Below are 19,225 nucleotides of genomic sequence, written 5' to 3' on the forward strand. Positions count from 1 at the left end.
TATGGTGTTTGTAGTGACTCTCGCTCTGTCGGTTATGGGTTGGAGTTATGCGATTTTAGCGCTTACGTTGTTTTTATTAGCGCTAATGTAGTTGAGGTTGCAGTAGTTAGAATAGTAAGAGGGTAGTTTTACTCAAGTATAAAAGTTTAATATTTTTAATTGATTTGACGCTTCATTTTCAATGATGGAAAAGTACTTACACTGACGAAGGCACATCAAGATAAGTATTAAGTATTTGGCTTCTTCTGTGGTTGTATTTTGAAAGAAAAATAACAATATGGACTTTATTGTTATTGTCTTATATCTCTATCTCTCTATTGATACTGACACAATTTGAAAAACTTTTTAAACTTACAAAACATTTTTTCATAATCTTAGAAAAACTTATGTTAGATCAAATCCATGGGTCCTCTCAACTCTCACTCCACATAACCCCAGGTTTCTGAATTGAGATTTTTAACTTCAACGTGCTATGAATTTTTCGTTTGAGTCATAGTCATAGCCATCCGTCCAGTGGTTTGGGTTTTAATAGATCAGTATGTCAGTCAGTCAGTCACCTTAGAGTTATACATTTAGATTCCATAAACAATAACGTAGTAACAATAGAGTAGTCTAATAATTCAGGACGAAAATTGGTTTTAAGATCATACTTTAGACAATGAGCACACTCAGCTTAAAAAACTTAATTAAGAAACCGGGGTTATGTTTTAGTTAATCGCTTTTCCCGCAACTATTCTACATTTATCCAGTTCCACAACTACCAAGGTAATAATAAAATGATAGACTAGCCCACGCTTGTATTTATATTGATCTGTAAACGCGGGGGTGACACGTCACCCCCGTGGATGGGGTGACGGTAGTTGGCAAATTATCCCAAATACTGATTTACTAGTGGTGAATAAAATACGAGTATACTATCGTATTCTACTGCTTCTAATCTATACTATCTACAGGGTGGAAACGTTAAGTGATCTCACTCGATTATTTCTAAACTGTATAAGATATCGAAAAACTGATTACTGATCCTGAAAGTGCTTCACGAGTTCTTTCAAATGATATCAGTAATAGATTACAGAATTAACAGGATCTATCCGAAAATTCAATGTTTTCAGCCTCCATACTAAATGTATGCTACTATGCCAGCCACACAATATTAGAAGTGTTAATTTTTTTATTTTAAATAATAAACACTTAAAATTAACTCGTAAATTTCATTCTAATTTAAAATTATTCATTAATAATATTTATTTTAGGCTTTACTTGCTATAATATTATCAAGACATGAGTGTCATGACTGTGGCTGTACTAAATGTATGGAAGCTGAAAACATTGAATTTTCGGATAGATCCAGTTTATTTTATAAATTGTTATTGGTACCTCTGGATAGAGCTCGTGAAGCACTTTCAGGATCAGTTACCATTTTTTGGATATCTTGTATAGTTTTTAATATTATGTGGTTTTACTAAATGTATGGAGGCTGAAAACATTGAATTTTCAGATAGATCCAGTTTATTTTGTAACCTATTATTGGTACCGTTGGATAGAGCTCGTGAAGCACTTTTAAGATCAGTAATCAGTTTTTGGATATATTGTATAGTTTAGAAATAATCGAGTGAGATCACTTATCGTTTCCACCCTGTATACTTATTAATATTATAAATGCGAAAGTAACTCTGTCTGTCTGTCTGTCTTGCTTTCACGCCTAAACCACTGAACTGATTTATGATGAAATTTTTACATAGAGATAGTTTGAGTCCCGGGAAAGGACATAGGATAGTTTTTATCCCGGTTTTTGAAACAGGGACGCGCGCGATAATGTTTTTCTGTGACAGACAAAATTCCACGAGGGTGAAGCCGCGGGCGGAAAGCTAGTATTATAAATGTGAGTTTGTGATTCTAAAAGGCATCAAAATCATCTGACCATTGTATTAGACATACTGTATGAATGTAAGTTTAAAAACTATAGAAAGGATTTTGATTAAACTTGTCGTACATACCTAAGTCAGTTTTTCAATGAATTTCCCGCGTTTTCATTTAAGTGACTTGTCTTGTTGTAGTAAACAGAAAAAAACATTAGGCCAGTGGATAAAAAGTAAACTCGTAAGATGAAAATAAATTATACTTTTTTCACAACTTTTTTAGACCTTGGCTTTGTTAGTACACTTTGTACAGTCAGCAACACCGTGTTCTTTCTATTTCCCATGCCATATGGTTTGAAAAAGTATCACTTAAATCCTCAGTTTTTTTTTTCAGTTTTTTGCTGTCGGTACATTTTTCATTATATTGTTTTGTTTATTGTATTGACTATTAAAAAGGCAATTGAGATTCTTTATCTATAAGTTCAAGCCATGTGATAAGATTCAAAGTTATGTAAGAATCCATTGTCTTTTAGCAGTATTATCCTAAAATAGTCTTTCGTTTAGGAATTTATTTGTTTGTACAAGTGTTCTCATTTTATTTTCTAATATCAGAGACGTGTCTTTTGAAAACAATACCTAAATTCTAAAGTGACAAAACCCACACAACTTGTGCAAAGTATGAGAATTTGAATTGTAATGCTATAAAGTCCCGTTGCTTTGTCAATTGGCTGTTACTTTTCAGAAGTGCCTTAAAACTAATCCAACTTATAACACCGTTATACAACCATTATAACGCTCTATAAGAGCCACATAAGCGCTTAAAAGCCTGCCATTTGAGATGGGGAACAAAGAGACCTCGTTATAGATGTTTGTTTCCACGAGCACAAACTAAAAGATGTCCCCAACGAAATAAAACAGTCTGTCATATGGTATTGATTCCGGCCCTTGGCCTCTGTCCCTTTCTGGCGCGGGTCATCGGGGTGCGTGTGAGGGAGACAGGTGTCACTTCTTGGCTAGTCGCCGGTGGTATATTTACTTGTGTGCGGATTAGTACTGGAAACGCCCTGGGTGATTTCGTATAGCTCTTTCTACGTCTTACAGGTTGCGGTGGCGCCACTATCTATGCGGGTTGTATGGCCGGTTTAGTTCCGATTTTCGACGCTGCTTGGACGATGGCTTTTCACTTACATCGCTTTTGAAATTGCTCGGCTGAACAGCGGACGCTTTCGAATTTTGTTAGCAAAATCTTACATTAAGTTTAACAACTCAAAATTCTTGTATAACTTTGATTTAATTACTACGGTACATTGGTTAAAAATTATGCTCTACATTTTAATAAATTACATAATTTCTATGCTTAAAGCCATTCCATCAATAATCCGAATGCATCAAAACTATTATTTTGTTTCATAATAAGTACCTACTTCGATCTTATTGCAATGGAAACCATAATCTCAATAAAACCAAGAAGCGCCATTATTTAAAGGTATATACCTACATTATTTAGGTTTCAAGGAACCAATAGCTGAACGAATAGCAGAAAATAACTTTTCAAACCAATAGAAACCGCTGTTTAAGCTTCAATTTGACGAACAAATCCACGATTTAAGCTAGTGTATTAAATTCGTTTAAAATCCTGCATCCATCATGCACAAGTCCGTTGATTGATTACTGCATAATTGCCAAGCTAAAAGCTACTCTATTACGAGAGCATTAAAGACAGATTGTTCCCCTATCACCCCATGGGGTTGGTCATGGGAAACAACAGATGGGACGGTGGTACATTATTCTAATAATACGGTTTCTAATGTAACATTGAATGGCGCGAACTATTTTTTTGAACACACTCTTTTGAGTTGAGTAGAGTCGACGCCCGATAAAATATTTTTAAGTGTTTTAATTTAAAATTTAACACAAACACGTCCAAAGCGTTTGATAGAGTCGTTAAAAATATGGAACCATACAAAAAATATTTAAAACATTAATTACATAGGTGTGTAAATTGAATGGGTATCATCATAGTTAAGTAAACTGAAAATTGTATAGGATTATCAGTTCATTATGACTAAAAAAGAAAGAATAGGCTAGTTGCCTAAAAAAATTTTTTTAGTCCGTAATGTTTAATATCAAAAAATATTGGACACGTATATTTTTATTTGTCAATCTAACAAATAATTACATAGTTATGGTGCGTTGAAGTTGCGCACGACGTCACAACGTGCGGCATTTTTAAGCAAGCGTTGACGTCACGGGCCTCTTCTTATGAACTTTGGGGCGCTTTATCTCTTTAAATTTTCATTAGTTTGAAAAAGTGAAAAATACGTGTAGAGTATTTTTTGATAAGTTAACTGACGGACTAATTAAAACTCTTGCTTTTTGACCCAGGCAACATCCCCATTAAACAAGATAAAATGAAATGGAAGGGAATATCAAGAATAGCCACATTGTATAATAAATTGTGTCATTTAATAACTTTTCCTATTTCAAATACAAATACTCTCCACTGCAAACGAAACATAAAGTTAGGAAGAAATAGCTCTATGCTTCTCTCTGTTTCATTTGACTGTGAAGGGAGCTCTAGCTCTCCTATACTAAGCTACTGCTAAGCGAATCCCATGAAATTAAANTATCGGGGAATGGGTGGTATCAGGGGGAGAGGGGATCAGTGGGTACCTTGATGGTGCGGTCCCCGCTGGCGCTGACGATGTACTTCTCGTCGAAGTCGACCACGTTGACGGCGGCGCGGTGGCCGACCAGCACGCGGCGCAAGTTGATCTCCGTCGTCGAGCTCATGTCCCACACTGCTATCGATCGGTCCTGCACAAAAAGTAAAATAAAAATTATCAAAAAGAACGCATAGTTTGGAGGACGCAGGGATTACAAGGGGCGAAGGTATCTACTGACAACAGTGACTGAGTTTCTTGCGCTGCTTCTTCTCAGCACTGGCCCATTTATTGTCCCGAAGCAGTGGTAGGGTTAATATTGGGACGTGTAAAAGCGCTTTTTTAAAGCCTATTTGCAAAAATAAATGAATTTTATGAATTTCTAGGGTAGGGAGACGAGGACCAAAGGAGGGGTTGAGGGTATCAAGGGTAAGGGATGAGGTGATAACGTGAGAGGGCGCGGGTATCAAGGGAACTGGGAAAGGGGCTCGAAAAACATCTGCCCTTGTCCAAGGGCGCTAAAGTAACATACCTTGCTGCTAGTGACTATCATACCGCTACAGAAATGTAGATCCTCCGTGGTTGAGGATTCCGGGTGAAGCTCGCTTCCACCTTCGAAATGATCATCACTTACCATCAGGTGGGATACAGGCCAAGAGCTTCCTCGTTGTGGATAAAAAAAAAGCAGATCGAGGGGAGCGGGACGAAGGGATCAAGGGGGACAAGGGGATCAATGGCATGGGTTGATGAAAGGAGGACGAGGGGATCAATGGGAGGGGATGAGGGGTTTAAGCGGATGCGGGCGAGGGGTTAAAGAGGAAGAAAAATAGGGGTTTCAGGGGAGCCTGTCAGAAAATATCAGGGGATCAAGGAGAAGATGACAAGGGGATCAACGGGAGGGGAAATGGTCAAAAACACCTGCAATTTCTCAAAAGCGGGAGATAAGGGTCAGAAAAAACCAGCCACTTCTCAAAGGCTCTATACATAGAGCTGCAGTATTTTTCCAAGGGTCCCAAAGCAACACACCTTGCTGCAGGTGAGGGGATCAATGTTACTTGGATGAGGGGATCAATGGGAGGGGATCAATGACAGGGGGATGAGGAAGGGGATCAATGGCGGGCACGAGGGGATCACGGCGACACACCTTGCTGCAGGTGAGGGGATCAATGATACGGGATGAGGGGATCAATGGGAGGGGATTAATGACCGGGGATCAATGTTACTTGGATGAGGGGATCAATGTTACTTGGACGAGGGGATCAATAGCGGGGACACGAGGGGATCATAGCGATACACCTTGCTGCAGGTGAGGGGATCAGTAATACGGGATGAGGGGATCAATGACAGGGGGATCAATGGGAGGGGATCAATGACAGGGGACCAATGACGGGTATCAATGGGAGGGGATCAATGACTGGGGGATGAGGAAGGGGATCAATGTCAAAGGGATGAGGAAGGGGATCAATGTTACTTGGATGAGGGGATCAATGTTACTTGGCCGAGGGGATCAATGGCGGGCACGAGGGGATCACGGCGACACACCTTGCTGCAAGTGACCATCATCCCGCTGCAGAAGCGTAGATGAAGAACCGCCTCGCAGTGGTGTATGAGCGTGTTCAGCATGGCGCCTGTTGTTACGTCCCACACGCGGACTGTGGAGTCGGAGGAGCCCGAGATGATCGATGGGAGGACGAGGGGATCAATGAGGGCACGAGGGGATCACGGCGACACGCCTTGCTGCAGGTGAGGGGATCAATGACAGGGGATCAATGGGAGGGGATCAATGGGAGGGGATCAATGGCAGAGGGATCAATGGGAGGGGATCAATGACAGGGGGGTCAATGAAGGGGATCAATGGGAGGGGATCAATGACAGGGGGATCAATGGGAAAGGGATCAATGTTACTTGGATGAGGGATCAATGTTACTTGGATGAGGGGATCAATGGGAGGGGATCAAAGTTACTTGGTTGAGGGGATCAATGTTGGATGAGGGGATCAATGACAGATGGATGAAGGGATCAATGACAGATGGGTGAGGGGATCAATGGGAGGGGAAACAAGATAAAATGAAATGGAAGGGAATATCAAGAATAGCCACATTGTATAATAAATTGTGTCATTTAATAACTTTTCCTATTTCAAATACAAATACTCTCCACTGCAAACGAAACATAAAGTTAGGAAGAAATAGCTCTATGCTTCTCTCTGTTTCATTTGACTGTGAAGGGAGCTCTAGCTCTCCTATACTAAGCTACTGCTAAGCGAATCCCATGAAATTAAATAATAATACGCCCACACCCATACATCCACCCAGGTGTCAGGAATTATACAAAAGACCAACTTTGCATATCCCCATGCACTTACTATAGGATATTCACCCTTAACGCAACGGAGAAAGAACACACGGCTGGTTCAAAAGCTGGTGAAAAAATGGCAAAACGCAGTCAATGTCCTTCGGACTTGCAGTCGGGCGTGCTCTCTTTCTAACCCGACGCGTTAGAACGGGACCGATTGGTGCGGCATCGCGACAAAAAATCATCGCTTGCGCACAACGATCAGTAGGAATGATTGAAATCGGCCCTTTTTGCAAGGAGCCTGTTCTTACGCGCTCGAATGTTTGAGGAATTAGCATTTGCGGTGGATTCCTGAGAAACTTGATTCAGAAAAGCTGTGTAACCCTATTAAGGGCTACAGAACAAAGCTGAGAAACAGTTCAACCAAATTCGCAGACAAAACAGAATTTAATTCCAGTCGATCAAATTCCTAACCTTAGGAACGGAATCAGAAGCATGCGATGTAATTAGACTCTCCTAAAACAGTGTTGAATTATCTATACTAATATTATAAATGCGAAAATAACTCTGTCTGTCTGTGTCGCTTTCACGCCTAAACCCCTGAACCGATTTTGATGAAAGGCATAGAGACAGTTTAAGTCCCGGGAAAATACATAGGATAGTTTTTATCCCGATTTTTGAAACAGGGAACAAACAAACTCAACGCGGGCGAAGCCGCGAAAGCTAGTTTTAAATCAGTGGTTTGTAACTTTGCAGTAACTTTTTGGCTGTTGGAGTGTCAGTAACTATTTGTCGCTGACTGTATCTAGGGGGTCCATATTGGCTCACCTAAAGTTATTTACCCGAAATTGTTCTTCCTAACGATATTAAATCCGAATGATCACTCTTCCTAAAATTTTTCATCCTAAAGTTTTCATTCATAATTTTTGTAGTGCTACCGGCGATGTTCATAACACTCATGTTTCCGAAAATTGTAATTAATAATATCATTTATGTAAATATATTTAAACTCCTACTGTTTTTTATCATAACACTTTTATTATCCCTAAACATTACCATAATATTTTCACTCATACCATAGAATATTAATAAATACTACGTACAGAAGTACGTTCTTCGCGAATGAAACGTAAGGCCACAGTTCTAACCTAACCTAAACCAATAATAATGAATAGGACCGATTCGTTTCTGGAATATTACCTACCCTGTTTTATGTTGGCGGAACGAATTTTAGAGTCATTCAAATCACGTGTTACAAAAATTGAAGAGAGTGGTAAAAACTTGAATATGCTTGTAATTTGTTCCTTTTTGATTATCGATGTACAACTCACAAAACCACGAGCCATCATCATCATCATGTCAGCCATAGGACGTTCACTGCTGAACACAGGCTCCGATGCTGATTTTCACAATGGCCGGTTGGTGGCGGCCTGCATCCAGCGCCTTCCTGCTACCTTTATGAGGTCGTCGGTCCACCTTGTGGTTATGAATCCTACGCTGCGCTTTCCGGTACGTGGCCTACACTTCAGAACCTTGCTGCCTCATCGTCCGTCTGTTTTGCGTACTAGGGCAGAACCGTTGGAAGACCTTATCAGAATTCTCGAAGACCTTTATCGAGTTTCCCAACTGGTAGGCCTTCGGATGAATATAGAAAAAACGAAGCATATGTCGAATGTCTGTGTTGCTCCTTACCCAGTTTCGGTTAGGAGCTCGATTCTCGAGATTGTTGACAAGTAAGTATGTCTATCTCGGACAAACGATCAGCTAGGTAGTTAGATACAATTTCGAGAAAGAGGTAAATCATATTTCATTCATAAATTCAAAGCACATATTAAAAGTACCTTAATGAAAAAGGGCTACTATAAAGTCGATGATTATTTAAAAGATAAAAATGTTTGGGATACGACTGCCTAGCTCGCATAAATATTTATAACTTTGTACATTTTAAAGCATGTAAACCTTTGAAAAAGAGGCTGACAATAGTGACTGAGTTTCTTGCGCTGCTTCTTCTCAGCACTGGCCCATTTATTGTCCTGAAGCAGTGGTAGGGTTAATACTGGGACGTGTAAAAGTGCTTTTTTTAAGCCTATTTACAGAAATAAATGAGTTTTATGAGTTTTTTTTATGAGTTTTTTATGATTTTACAAAAAACACTTTAATTATGTGCTAGTCCATTATAGGTTCATTATCAGTAACCATTCATTATCAGGTGATCCGTCTGCTGGTTTGCCTCTTGTCACATAAAGAACCAAATGCAATGGATACCCATAACGTAAAAATGGTTTTAAAATACTTCAATTTTATGAAGTGCTGCTTTGTACCAAATTAAAGATTTTGATTAAAATCATTATTTTACTGTAAACAATCCAGAATACTTACGAATATAACCAAATATTAATTTTATAGCACATGAACTCAATTCCGATATTAATATCGGAATTCCGATATTGAGATCTAATATCGGAATCCAATATCGGTATTGAAAACCTTCCGATATTACATGCCCTAGTTCTAACGCGTTAATATTTGCCCCGAACATTGAGTAAGACTGACTTTTATAACCAAAGTTGTATGTTGATTTATTAGAGGAGTATTTTTTTTGTTATTTTATTTGATAAAGATAGATTTAGTAAGTTTTAAGTTTATTACACATGTTTAAACGGCAAGGAGCCGAATTTCAATGATCATTTGATGATCAAAAATTATTTTTTGTTCTTTGATTTGTGTAATGCTGATTGAGTGAGTCAGTTTATTTAACTAATAAAATTTAAGTTTTCTGTTTATTTTATGAACGGTAAGGAACCGCATTTAATTTTATTAGTGTTATTATGTGCTCAAAATACTAGTGCCATCATACCACTTATAATGTCTATGGAAGCTATATTTTTCATTATCTGTACCGGAAGTGTAAGTTTGTCAATGTATCCAATTTTGAAGAATAGACTTCCTTCTGGTCTTGTCAGCGGAACCGATCACATGTTGTTTTCTTTAAAATCCCAAATTATAATAGGTTATGGGCCCAGAGCGTTTCTGGCTACTATTCAATTAGTTCTCGCGACAGTTGTTATTGTGGACATTGATAACAGTTGCAGTAAGTGGAAAGAATTGTTTTTGTGGATTTGTGCAGTGTCGGTTAGTAGGTACTTGAGATTTGAACTGAAAATTCAAAATGGCATCATCGAACTATTTGGTGAATGTACCTAAACTCAGAGGACGAGAAAATTATTGTGAATGGTGTTTCGCGGCGGAAAACTTCTTGATTTTGGAAGGAACGCTAGGATGCATCAAGCCAGAAGCAGGTCAAGCGCCAGTTGCACCCACGGATGACGCTAAAACCAGAGCCAAATTGATCTTAACGATAGATCCCTCCATTTATGTTCATATCAGAGAAGTAAAATCTACGAAGGAACTATGGGAAAAATTGAAGTCGCTGTATGATGATTCTGGATTCACGAGAAGGATAAGCCTATTGAGAAATCTAATTTCAATAAGACTGGATGACTGTGATTCCATGAATTCATATGTAACTCAATTAGTGGAGACGGGTCAGAAATTGGCTGGGACTGGCTTCAACATTAACGACGAGTGGATTGGCTCTTTGTTACTGGCTGGATTACCCGATAAATTTTCGCCAATGATTATGGCGATTGAACACTCTGGCATCAGTATCACGACGGATTCAATCAAATCTAAATTATTAGACATGGAGTCTGAAGTTCGTGTTGAAAGTGCTGCATTTGGTTCGTTCCATAGTAACAAAAGTCAATGGTACCAACATAAGAGAAATGTCAAATCAAATGACAAGGGAGACAAAACCAAAGACAAAAATCGCGGTAAAGATGGCGACCAGTTGTCAAAGTCGAACATAAAATGTTTCCGATGTAAACAAATGGGACACTATCGTAATCAGTGTACGAATTCAGTGAATACCAAAGAAATGGATCGAAAACAGACGAACGCATTCAGTGCTGTGTTTCTGAGNGGCCACTAACGCACGTTTCGGTTGGACAAGAAGGTAACGAAGCTCTCACACCATTTCATTTTCTGATCGGGACTTCCTCAACGGGAAACCATCATGTTGGCGCCGTCCCTCAAGACTTGTATGGTAGAACCGCTTGGAGGAAGACTGTGAGACTGGCGGATCTCTTTTGGCAGAGGTGGCTGAAAGAATACCTTCCAACCCTCGTTCCTCGGCGCAGCGGCAGCGAGGTTGAAGGAACCCCTCTCAGTGTGGGTGACCTCGTCCTTATTGTTGACGGGAATTTGCCGCGGGGAACTTGGCCTAGAGGTCGAGTAAAGAAACTGTTTCCGGGTGGAGATAACGTTGTTAGAGTGGCCGAGGTCTCCACAGCGGGAGGGGTGTTACGAAGACCGTTAAGAAAACTTGTTCGGTTGCCTGTCTGAAGGCCTTTGTATATACATATGTACATCCCATTTTAAGGCCGGTCGTATCAATCTCTCCCGCTCTCACTCCTTTCCTTTGATACTTGTATTCTATCATTGTTGAGAGAGAGGGAGAGATGTTACGAACGGCCTCCTTTTAAGTCTATGTTTTTATAATTTTATTTTTCTCTATGGTTTGTCATCTTGTCATCTTGCTGTCTCGTCTATCCCTGTATCCTGTATCTTCCTTTTATCTTTTTATTATATCGCTTCCTTCCCTTCCTTGAGCCTGGGTATCATTTATCCCTTTTCTATCCCGATTCCTAACATTTAGAAACTCGTCTTTTTGCGAAATAGTCGTAGCTATGTTAATATTTTTGAAGAAGTCTGAGAACTGTGATTTTGGAGAGTTTAGAAGGGTCAAAAGAGTATTATTTGTGTAGGTACGCATCGACGCCCTTTCCCACGATCTTGTCATAAAACTCATTTTATATTTGCAAGTAGGCTTTAAAAAACACTGACGCGTCCCCGATAACTATAAAAAGTATGTTTTATTAATTCTTTTTTTTTAATCTAAGATGTTGTGTAGTATAACTAAGTTATACCTAAATGAAAGTAGCAATTATTGTCACACTAGATTCACTGGATATCGCACTGGTAGGATGGACATCGCACTGGACATAGGATAATATCCGCTTTGCATTGAATTGTATTAATAAAGAAAGTAATGAATCCATTTTAAGATTAAAGCTAAAGCTGTAGTTAAGCTGTAGTACCTACGGATTCTGAGAAAACCATGATAAAGGTATCCTTTTGCATAATTATCACTATAACATCTAATGCAGATTAAGGGCCTACATTCTCTAACAAACTTGACCTTCACTGGTTGGGTTTTATTGACGGTCAAGCTGTAGATCCTGGATACACAGGAGTTGCAGCGCGGCGGTGGGAACGAGAGGTGGGAAAAGGAATAGTCCCGTAACAAAGACACTAAAATGTAAAACCGCCCACAATCAAAGAAACAGAAGATGTTTATCTCCACCAAGGTTAGTAGTAACAATTTGTTAATGTCGGAAATCTTGCTATTAACTATAATAACGCATATTTAACTAAGGTCACGTCTGCCGGCTACTGTATATGTAAATAAGTTAATAACTGACTAATCACATTAGTAATTACCTTGGTGCAATTCGCTCAATGGTTAGCATAGAAAATAAATCATTCTGCCTCTTTATTACAAAGATCTTAGATGAATATAAAGAGAACATTGCATCGATTTTTTTAGCAGCACATCAGTATCTGACTGCAATCACCTAGGGTTGCCAGGTAATAAAAACACAAAAGCCGGACGACTCTGTGCTTCATTTGGTTGGACATTTTATCCTAAAAGCCGGACATGTGACGGGGGTGCAATTAGTGTCATAGTTCACGAGTGAGTACTATCATCATCGGTTGCCTAGCGTCCTAATGCGTGCGCTTCATATTATTCTGTGGTTCGACTTTCCTAACGAAAGCCGGACAGGCCGGACAAGACCGTAAAAAGCCGGACACCTGGCTACCCTAATCATTTACCAGTGGCAAATGTAAGATTTGATCTACACTCTCCACGCTAGCCAGAAGGGTTGGGAAGGTCTGACTTGGTGATTCCGATTACCGACAGAGTGGAATAACCGATTGAGTATTGATACTTCATAGCTTTCCTGAATAGGTAAAACAGTAAACTGTACCATTATTTACGATCAAGCGTTAAGAAAAACTAAAACTGGCAACATTTCAGCCTTTTCCCACGAGACTTCGCGAAATCCCGATGCTAAAGTATATTATGCAGATATGTGTGATATGTATATTGCATGCGCTTCGATGCTCGGGCGTTGCCAACACAGAAACTCGTTTCGGTAATACTAGAGGAGTATTGAAAGATGTTATTGTTTGGAATTTGAGGATTTAAGGCTTTAGCGAAGTTTGAAACTTGATTCCAACTAAAGTAGAGGAAGAAAGTCCTAAATTAGGCAGATAAATGCCCGTTTTCACCATCAATCCCTTTTAATGTTACCCTTACCATAGGGATCAGTTAAAAATTAGGGATTGATGGTGAAAACGACTAAACACTGGACTATTTACACCTCTCGTTCCCAATGTTGCAACTCCTGTATAGCCAGGATATGCAGCTTGACCGCCAATAAAAACACAACCAGTGAAGATCAAGTTTGTCCCGGGGGGAAGTTCTGTCATTGGACCCGCAACGAAATTAATCAGAAGAACATTGGAGGAAGGGTAGTACTACCCGACATTGATGAAATAAAGGTGGCCGTAACAGCTTCTTATACTTGAAAATTTCGAAGGGTTCATCCAGTGTCTAAGTAGCTCAGACGGAAGAGCAGTCGCCCGGCAAGCGAAAGGTCATGGGTTCGATTCCCGCCTTAGGCAATTCGATTCTTCAAGTTGTTTATTTATAACATTGGAGGAGTACTGCACCATCAGTACTCAAACAAAAGCCTTTAATTAAATGTTGTCTCAACTCCGTCACTAGATTATCACCTGAAAAATGGCGACAACAAAAAACTCTCAGAGATAGTTGAATCAATTTGCGGATGCTGGCACGGGGCCAGGTGACCACGCCAAGTTGGGGCGAGGATCGATCACGGATCATTACCAGCATGGTCAAAATTGGTCAGTCACACGGTGTTAAACTGAACCCTTGCTTATCTAGAGTTTGTAGTTATCTTCCTTTGTCCTTCTGACTTGGTGAGCCCCACATCCTACCCTGTTCCCGCAGGCCTATGCAATTCAATGCATTTTTTCCCAGAAAAAAGGTAGAATAAAATCTATCTAATAATAACTTACGACGACTGATTCGCGTGCTGGAGTATCAGACTATGCCAGAGGTCGCCGTTCGCAAGTTCGATCTCCACCATAACATGAATATACCTATCACTTTTTTCGTGCTTGTTCCTAGTTGATGATGATTTCGTGCAATAAATTCTGACACTACGACAAATTATCTCCCAATCCCAGAAAAAGAAAAAGGCTTAAAGTCACATCTTTAATTAACGTTGTATGAGAGCGTCGAGTCGCTTCCATTATGTGAAGTATCTGAACATTTTTATGGGAGACTGCTTCTTGTATTGATTTATGTATTAAAAACCTGTAAACCCTCTTTATTAGCCGGCTTCTATCGATAGACAGGCTTAATGGAGTCCAAAAATGCAATACAAATACCAATCAGCGCTGTGCACCGCTGCAACTAATCAATATCTACACTCGGCGCGTACTTCGGTGTCCCGATCAGATTCCACTGAATCGTAGTTTAGGGGACAGAAATACAGATAATCTGACCAAACAATACTTGTAGGTATACAGCAGGGGTGGCCAACCGGTCGATCGCGAATATTAGTCCAGTCGATCGTGGCAAGGCAAAAAATACTACATGATTGTGTACTAAACTATACTGTTTCATTTAAGATTTCAAGAAGTATGTAAGTGATAGATCGCCCAGGGTTTCATTAGTAAACAGTAGATCTTATGTCTAATCACGTTGGCCACCTCTGGTAACAGTAATGACATCCCCTATCAACCCAGCCAGCAGCGTGGGGAGTTTTAGCCGAATACTCTTGCTTTTGGCATAAGAGGGTCGTGCTTCGATAGTGAAGACTAAATGACCTGATGATGATGATTCAGATTAAGTAGACCCAATAAAAGTTATTTAAGCACATCATCATTATTATCTGCCGATAATCAGTTTATAGGACATAGGCCTGCCCCAATACCCGCCATGTTACCCTAGCTTCTGCCAGCGACCTTTCATAAGTCGTTCTAAGCTAGCCATCTTTCTATACCTCGCCAAAAAAACAAAGTTGAGATTTCTTTACAGTTTGAATAAGTTCTACCGTCAGAACATTAGTTCTACCCTACTTCTGTCTTTTCGGAAAAATACGAGGAGAACATGTTAGCAATATTTATTTTTGATACATATTGAAATGCTGCGATGAGTGGTGATGAACTGACTCCAAATAGAATAGATCTCACCGATAAATAATATCCGAAAAAGCCCAAAATCCTCAGGCGAAGACGCGGGCATAAACTAGTACAGTCATAGACAAGGTGATCGTCGTAGTTTAACGACCCGGTTCCTCGGAACACTCCGTAGTAAATAAGTAAATGATTGCCGATGAAAACACATTTGATGAGCGATCAAAACAAGGTAATCGCGGAATTATGCCCAATTACCTATGTTTGCTTCAACTAGATATTTTCGATCTTATTCTTTGGTAATTACGCACTTCGTTTGAGTGTTTGTAATTGTATTTTCTTGCTTATTTAGGCCAAGTAGTTTGTTATGATTTAATATGTCTCTCAGTTCTTATTTCAGCATTCCTGGATGCGTGATCATCATCATCTGGTCAGCCAAATGACGTCGACTTCTGGAACAAAGGTCTCCCAATGATTTCCAGATTGGCCGATTGGAAGCAGAATGCATCCAAACGGTATGAGTGCGGTATAATTGTACCAGTAGGCTGAGTAGTAATTTGGTGACCAATTTTCTAAATTGAAAAGATCATGAGTTAGGTTTATCAGTTTGTTTCCGAGTGGGAAGAGTCAAAATAGCCTACTGGCGGCAAATATGCAAGTAGTTAATGAGTGTATTCCACAAACTGGTACTTAAACGGGACTATCCTCATCTCTCGTTTTCGCCGCTGCAACTCCTGTGTAGCCAAGATCTACATACAGCTTGACCGCCAAGAAAAATCAGCCAATGAATGTCAAGTTTGCCCCGGAGGAAAGTCACTGACATTGGACCAGCAACGAAATTAATCAGAAGAACATAGGAGATCGAAGTTATAACTGGTACTTAGCAACAATAAATATGTTTTATATCGGGAATGGTAACTCCCAGAACTATTATCCGTTGTTTTCCTGGTAATTAGATGGGCTTCAGCCTTTGTCAGTTAATGATCCGTCACAAAAGTCGGATGATTGTGTAATGGCCAGTAATTAATAGTTTTGGTTTAAGAATTAATGAGCCGCCATGAGTTTAAGAGGCAGATAATCATAATATAATAATCAGGGGCCAATGACCTATGGAATATCAATTAAAGCTGCACCTAACTGGGAACAATTAGTACACATAATGGTTTTTCAATTTGCATGTAGGTGCATGCAAGGTTTGCTTGTGATCCGAAATCCGAATAGAGTCCAACTTACATAATTACGTCATGACGATGTCCTAAAGGGCTCGTTTTACTAATCTAGTAACGTTTCATTATTTTACTTAAAGATCGTATAAGTACAGGTTTTACATTTATGATAGAGTCAAGCAAAACATAGATACATACTATCTTCCAAGAACAGGGAAACATGACTACATGACAGTATTAACTCCAAAATCGCATCGCTCGATCTTTGTATGTCTACCGTAAAGCGATTTCGATTAAAACTGTCACGAATACGGCTTAGCTAGGCATTCTATGATTAAGGGCAGATTTTTCAATAGTCAGATATTTTTTAACTGAATAATCCGACTATTGAAAAATCGGCCCTTAGTCTTTCTTGTCACACAAACGTTCCAAACACTTGCTCTGCCACTTCTTCGGAACCACAATGAGTCTGGTCTGGTGCTGGGAAGAAATGGCGGAATAAATTCCTCTTATTTATTACAGGAAACACCATTATAATATTTTTTCGCGTTCCATTTCAGTTAACTGTAGCAACACAGCGGAAATGTCCAGCTTTGAGGAGTAGTAATAAAGTAGTCACTTAAATCACTCATGTCGCGTTGAGACGCGTGTTTCTCTATTTCAAGATGTGCATAATACACAATGCTTGCAAGTCGTCACTCGCAAGCACCTCAGCCCCTCGACCACAATAAAGTATTTACAGCATCGATCGGGTTCTCCGTACCGCCAGGTCCGCCAGTCATCGGAAATGCCCGAACAATACGAGCGTAATTACAACGGAGTCAACATCTACATTGAGACGTGGTTTAAACCAAGTCCAGTTTTTATGGTTCCGAGAATAATGTGCAAGAAGGTAATCTGCTGTATCTAATGCAATTGACAAACCGATGCCCGCGGGTCACACGCGGCCCACATTTATGTGCCTCCAGCGACCAAATAAATATAGCGAAACTAGCTTTCCGCCCGCGGCTTCGCCCGCGTGGAATTTTGTTGAAAAACTTTATTGCGCGCGTCCCTGTTTCAAAAACCGGGATAAAAACTATCTCTATGCCAAACATCAAAATCGGTTTAGTGGTTTAGGCGTGAACAGACAGAGTTACTTTCGCATTTATAACATTATAGTATAGATAGAAACCGGAACCTTTATTCAGTTGTTATAATTTTTTGCGGCCCGCTTTTAGCTCATAATCTGCCCGAATGGCCCTTGGTCCCAGTAAGTCTTTATAATAGGCTAGGCCCTTTCGCAAAGAGTACCTCAGTAAGGAGTAATCTTCACACTTAACCATTCCCTTTGAAAAAGCATGTAAAACTCCTTGGTTGATCCTTTAATCTATTAGTTAGATAGAATAAAAATGCGTTATTAGTAATCTTGGAAATCAGAAAGAACATAGTATACGAGTAGACTATACGTAATCTTCTTAATAGAGTAACCTTAACTTCAAACTCCTATATTCTTGTGATTAATTTCTTTGCGGGTCCAATGACAGTATAACTTTCCCCGGGACAAACTTGACCTTAACTGGTTGGGTTATAGGCGGCCAAGCTGTAGATCCTGGCTACACAGGAGTTGCAGTGGTGGGAACGTGAAGTGGGTACCTAATAGTCCTTTACTTATTAGAGCATTCGCGCGTCCGGTAATTCAGACTTAGACGAATTTTTTAGATAGATCCAAAACTAGTATACTTAGATTAGCATAGAATAGACAAAGCCTTTTACAGCACATCAGACTGTACATTTTCGTTGCAAAATAACATCTAATACAACGACATAAGATACCACGTCTGTCTTTGTACCTACCTGATCGACCTTGGGCGCCACCTTGCGCAGGTCAGTCTGCCGATATTATAATAACGTTTACGCGGCTTATAAAATGCCTACGAATGTTTTTGTGCCTATACGAATTGAGTAGGGTTGCCATTCGAAAGACTTCAAAGTCAGAAATAAGAAAATGGTTATTCTTTTATTTAGTTTTTACACAAGGCGAACAACTATAAATGGCAGGACTACAATATAAAACAAAGTCCACCGCCTCATCTGTTTGTTCACGATAATGTGTTCAGTTTCACCAATAGCTAGAGTGATTCCTGAAGAAGGTAGAGTTAGTATTTCTGTAACAAACTAAAATTCAGGCGGGCGAAGCCGCGGGCAAAGGCTAGTTTTACAATTTTGAAAGAAGTCTTGAACCTGGCAACTTCCAAGTGACAACCCTACAACTGAATAAAACTTAATTTCCTATGTTTGTTTATTGTCCAACCGACGAATAATGCGTTAATGTCTGCAGTTTTCACCAACAGAGCTCATGTTTAAACATGAACTGAAAATGACACTACCGTAATTATTTTAAACGGCTTGTTTCACATTTAAAGAATATAATAAACTAAATACATAGACGGTAAATTTCATGGGGCTTATATGGCGCGGAAGGTCAGGCGTTGAGTGAAGCGATTATTAAAGAAAAAGTAAGCTGTTATTAGCAGGTCTAGATTACTGGCAACACCTTTTTTAAGGCTATGTTTATGTCTCTCATCATATCTCATAAACACTACCCTACCATAGTCCTATGTCCCCTAGATGGGGCAGAGGGCGTCCACAACAGTCTTCCATCGCGTGCCTCAGGACCTACCACAGTGCCTACAATGTACATATCTTTCTGATCAAATTCGTGGCAAAATCTAAGACAGTTAGCTATCCCCCGTCCTTTAAAAATATTTTTCATAATATTTGCATTGTCATCCGCTATTATAGAGGGACTCGTCCCACAAAGTAGATTCCTCACTTCAGAAAATACAAACATTCTCGCTGTTTTCGAGGCCCAACCTTACGATGTAAATGATCAACAGTGAGCACTATG

The 19,225-nt window shown here is 39.6% G+C and overlaps 2 protein-coding genes across 2 annotated transcripts in view; both read right to left on the minus strand.

Moving 5' to 3' along the window:
• The window catches only part of LOC114365431 (uncharacterized), an 80,042-nt gene that overhangs the window by 48,404 nt on the left and 12,413 nt on the right, over nucleotides 1–19,225 (minus strand). The gene's annotated exons all lie outside the window — the stretch shown is intronic.
• Nucleotides 4,506–6,308, minus strand: LOC114365432 (beta-TrCP-like). Its single transcript, XM_028322009.1, has 2 exons — nucleotides 6,065–6,308; nucleotides 4,506–4,676 (listed from the first exon to the last, which is right to left on the minus strand). Exons 1-2 carry the CDS (start codon nucleotides 6,143–6,145, stop codon nucleotides 4,506–4,508), a joined length of 252 nt encoding a protein of 83 aa, XP_028177810.1. The 5' UTR covers nucleotides 6,146–6,308.

The sequence above is a fragment of the Ostrinia furnacalis genome, unplaced genomic scaffold, assembly GCF_004193835.3.
Source record: "Ostrinia furnacalis isolate ACB-3 unplaced genomic scaffold, ASM419383v2 OfSCF7590, whole genome shotgun sequence".
Lineage (NCBI taxonomy): Eukaryota > Metazoa > Arthropoda > Insecta > Lepidoptera > Crambidae > Ostrinia > Ostrinia furnacalis.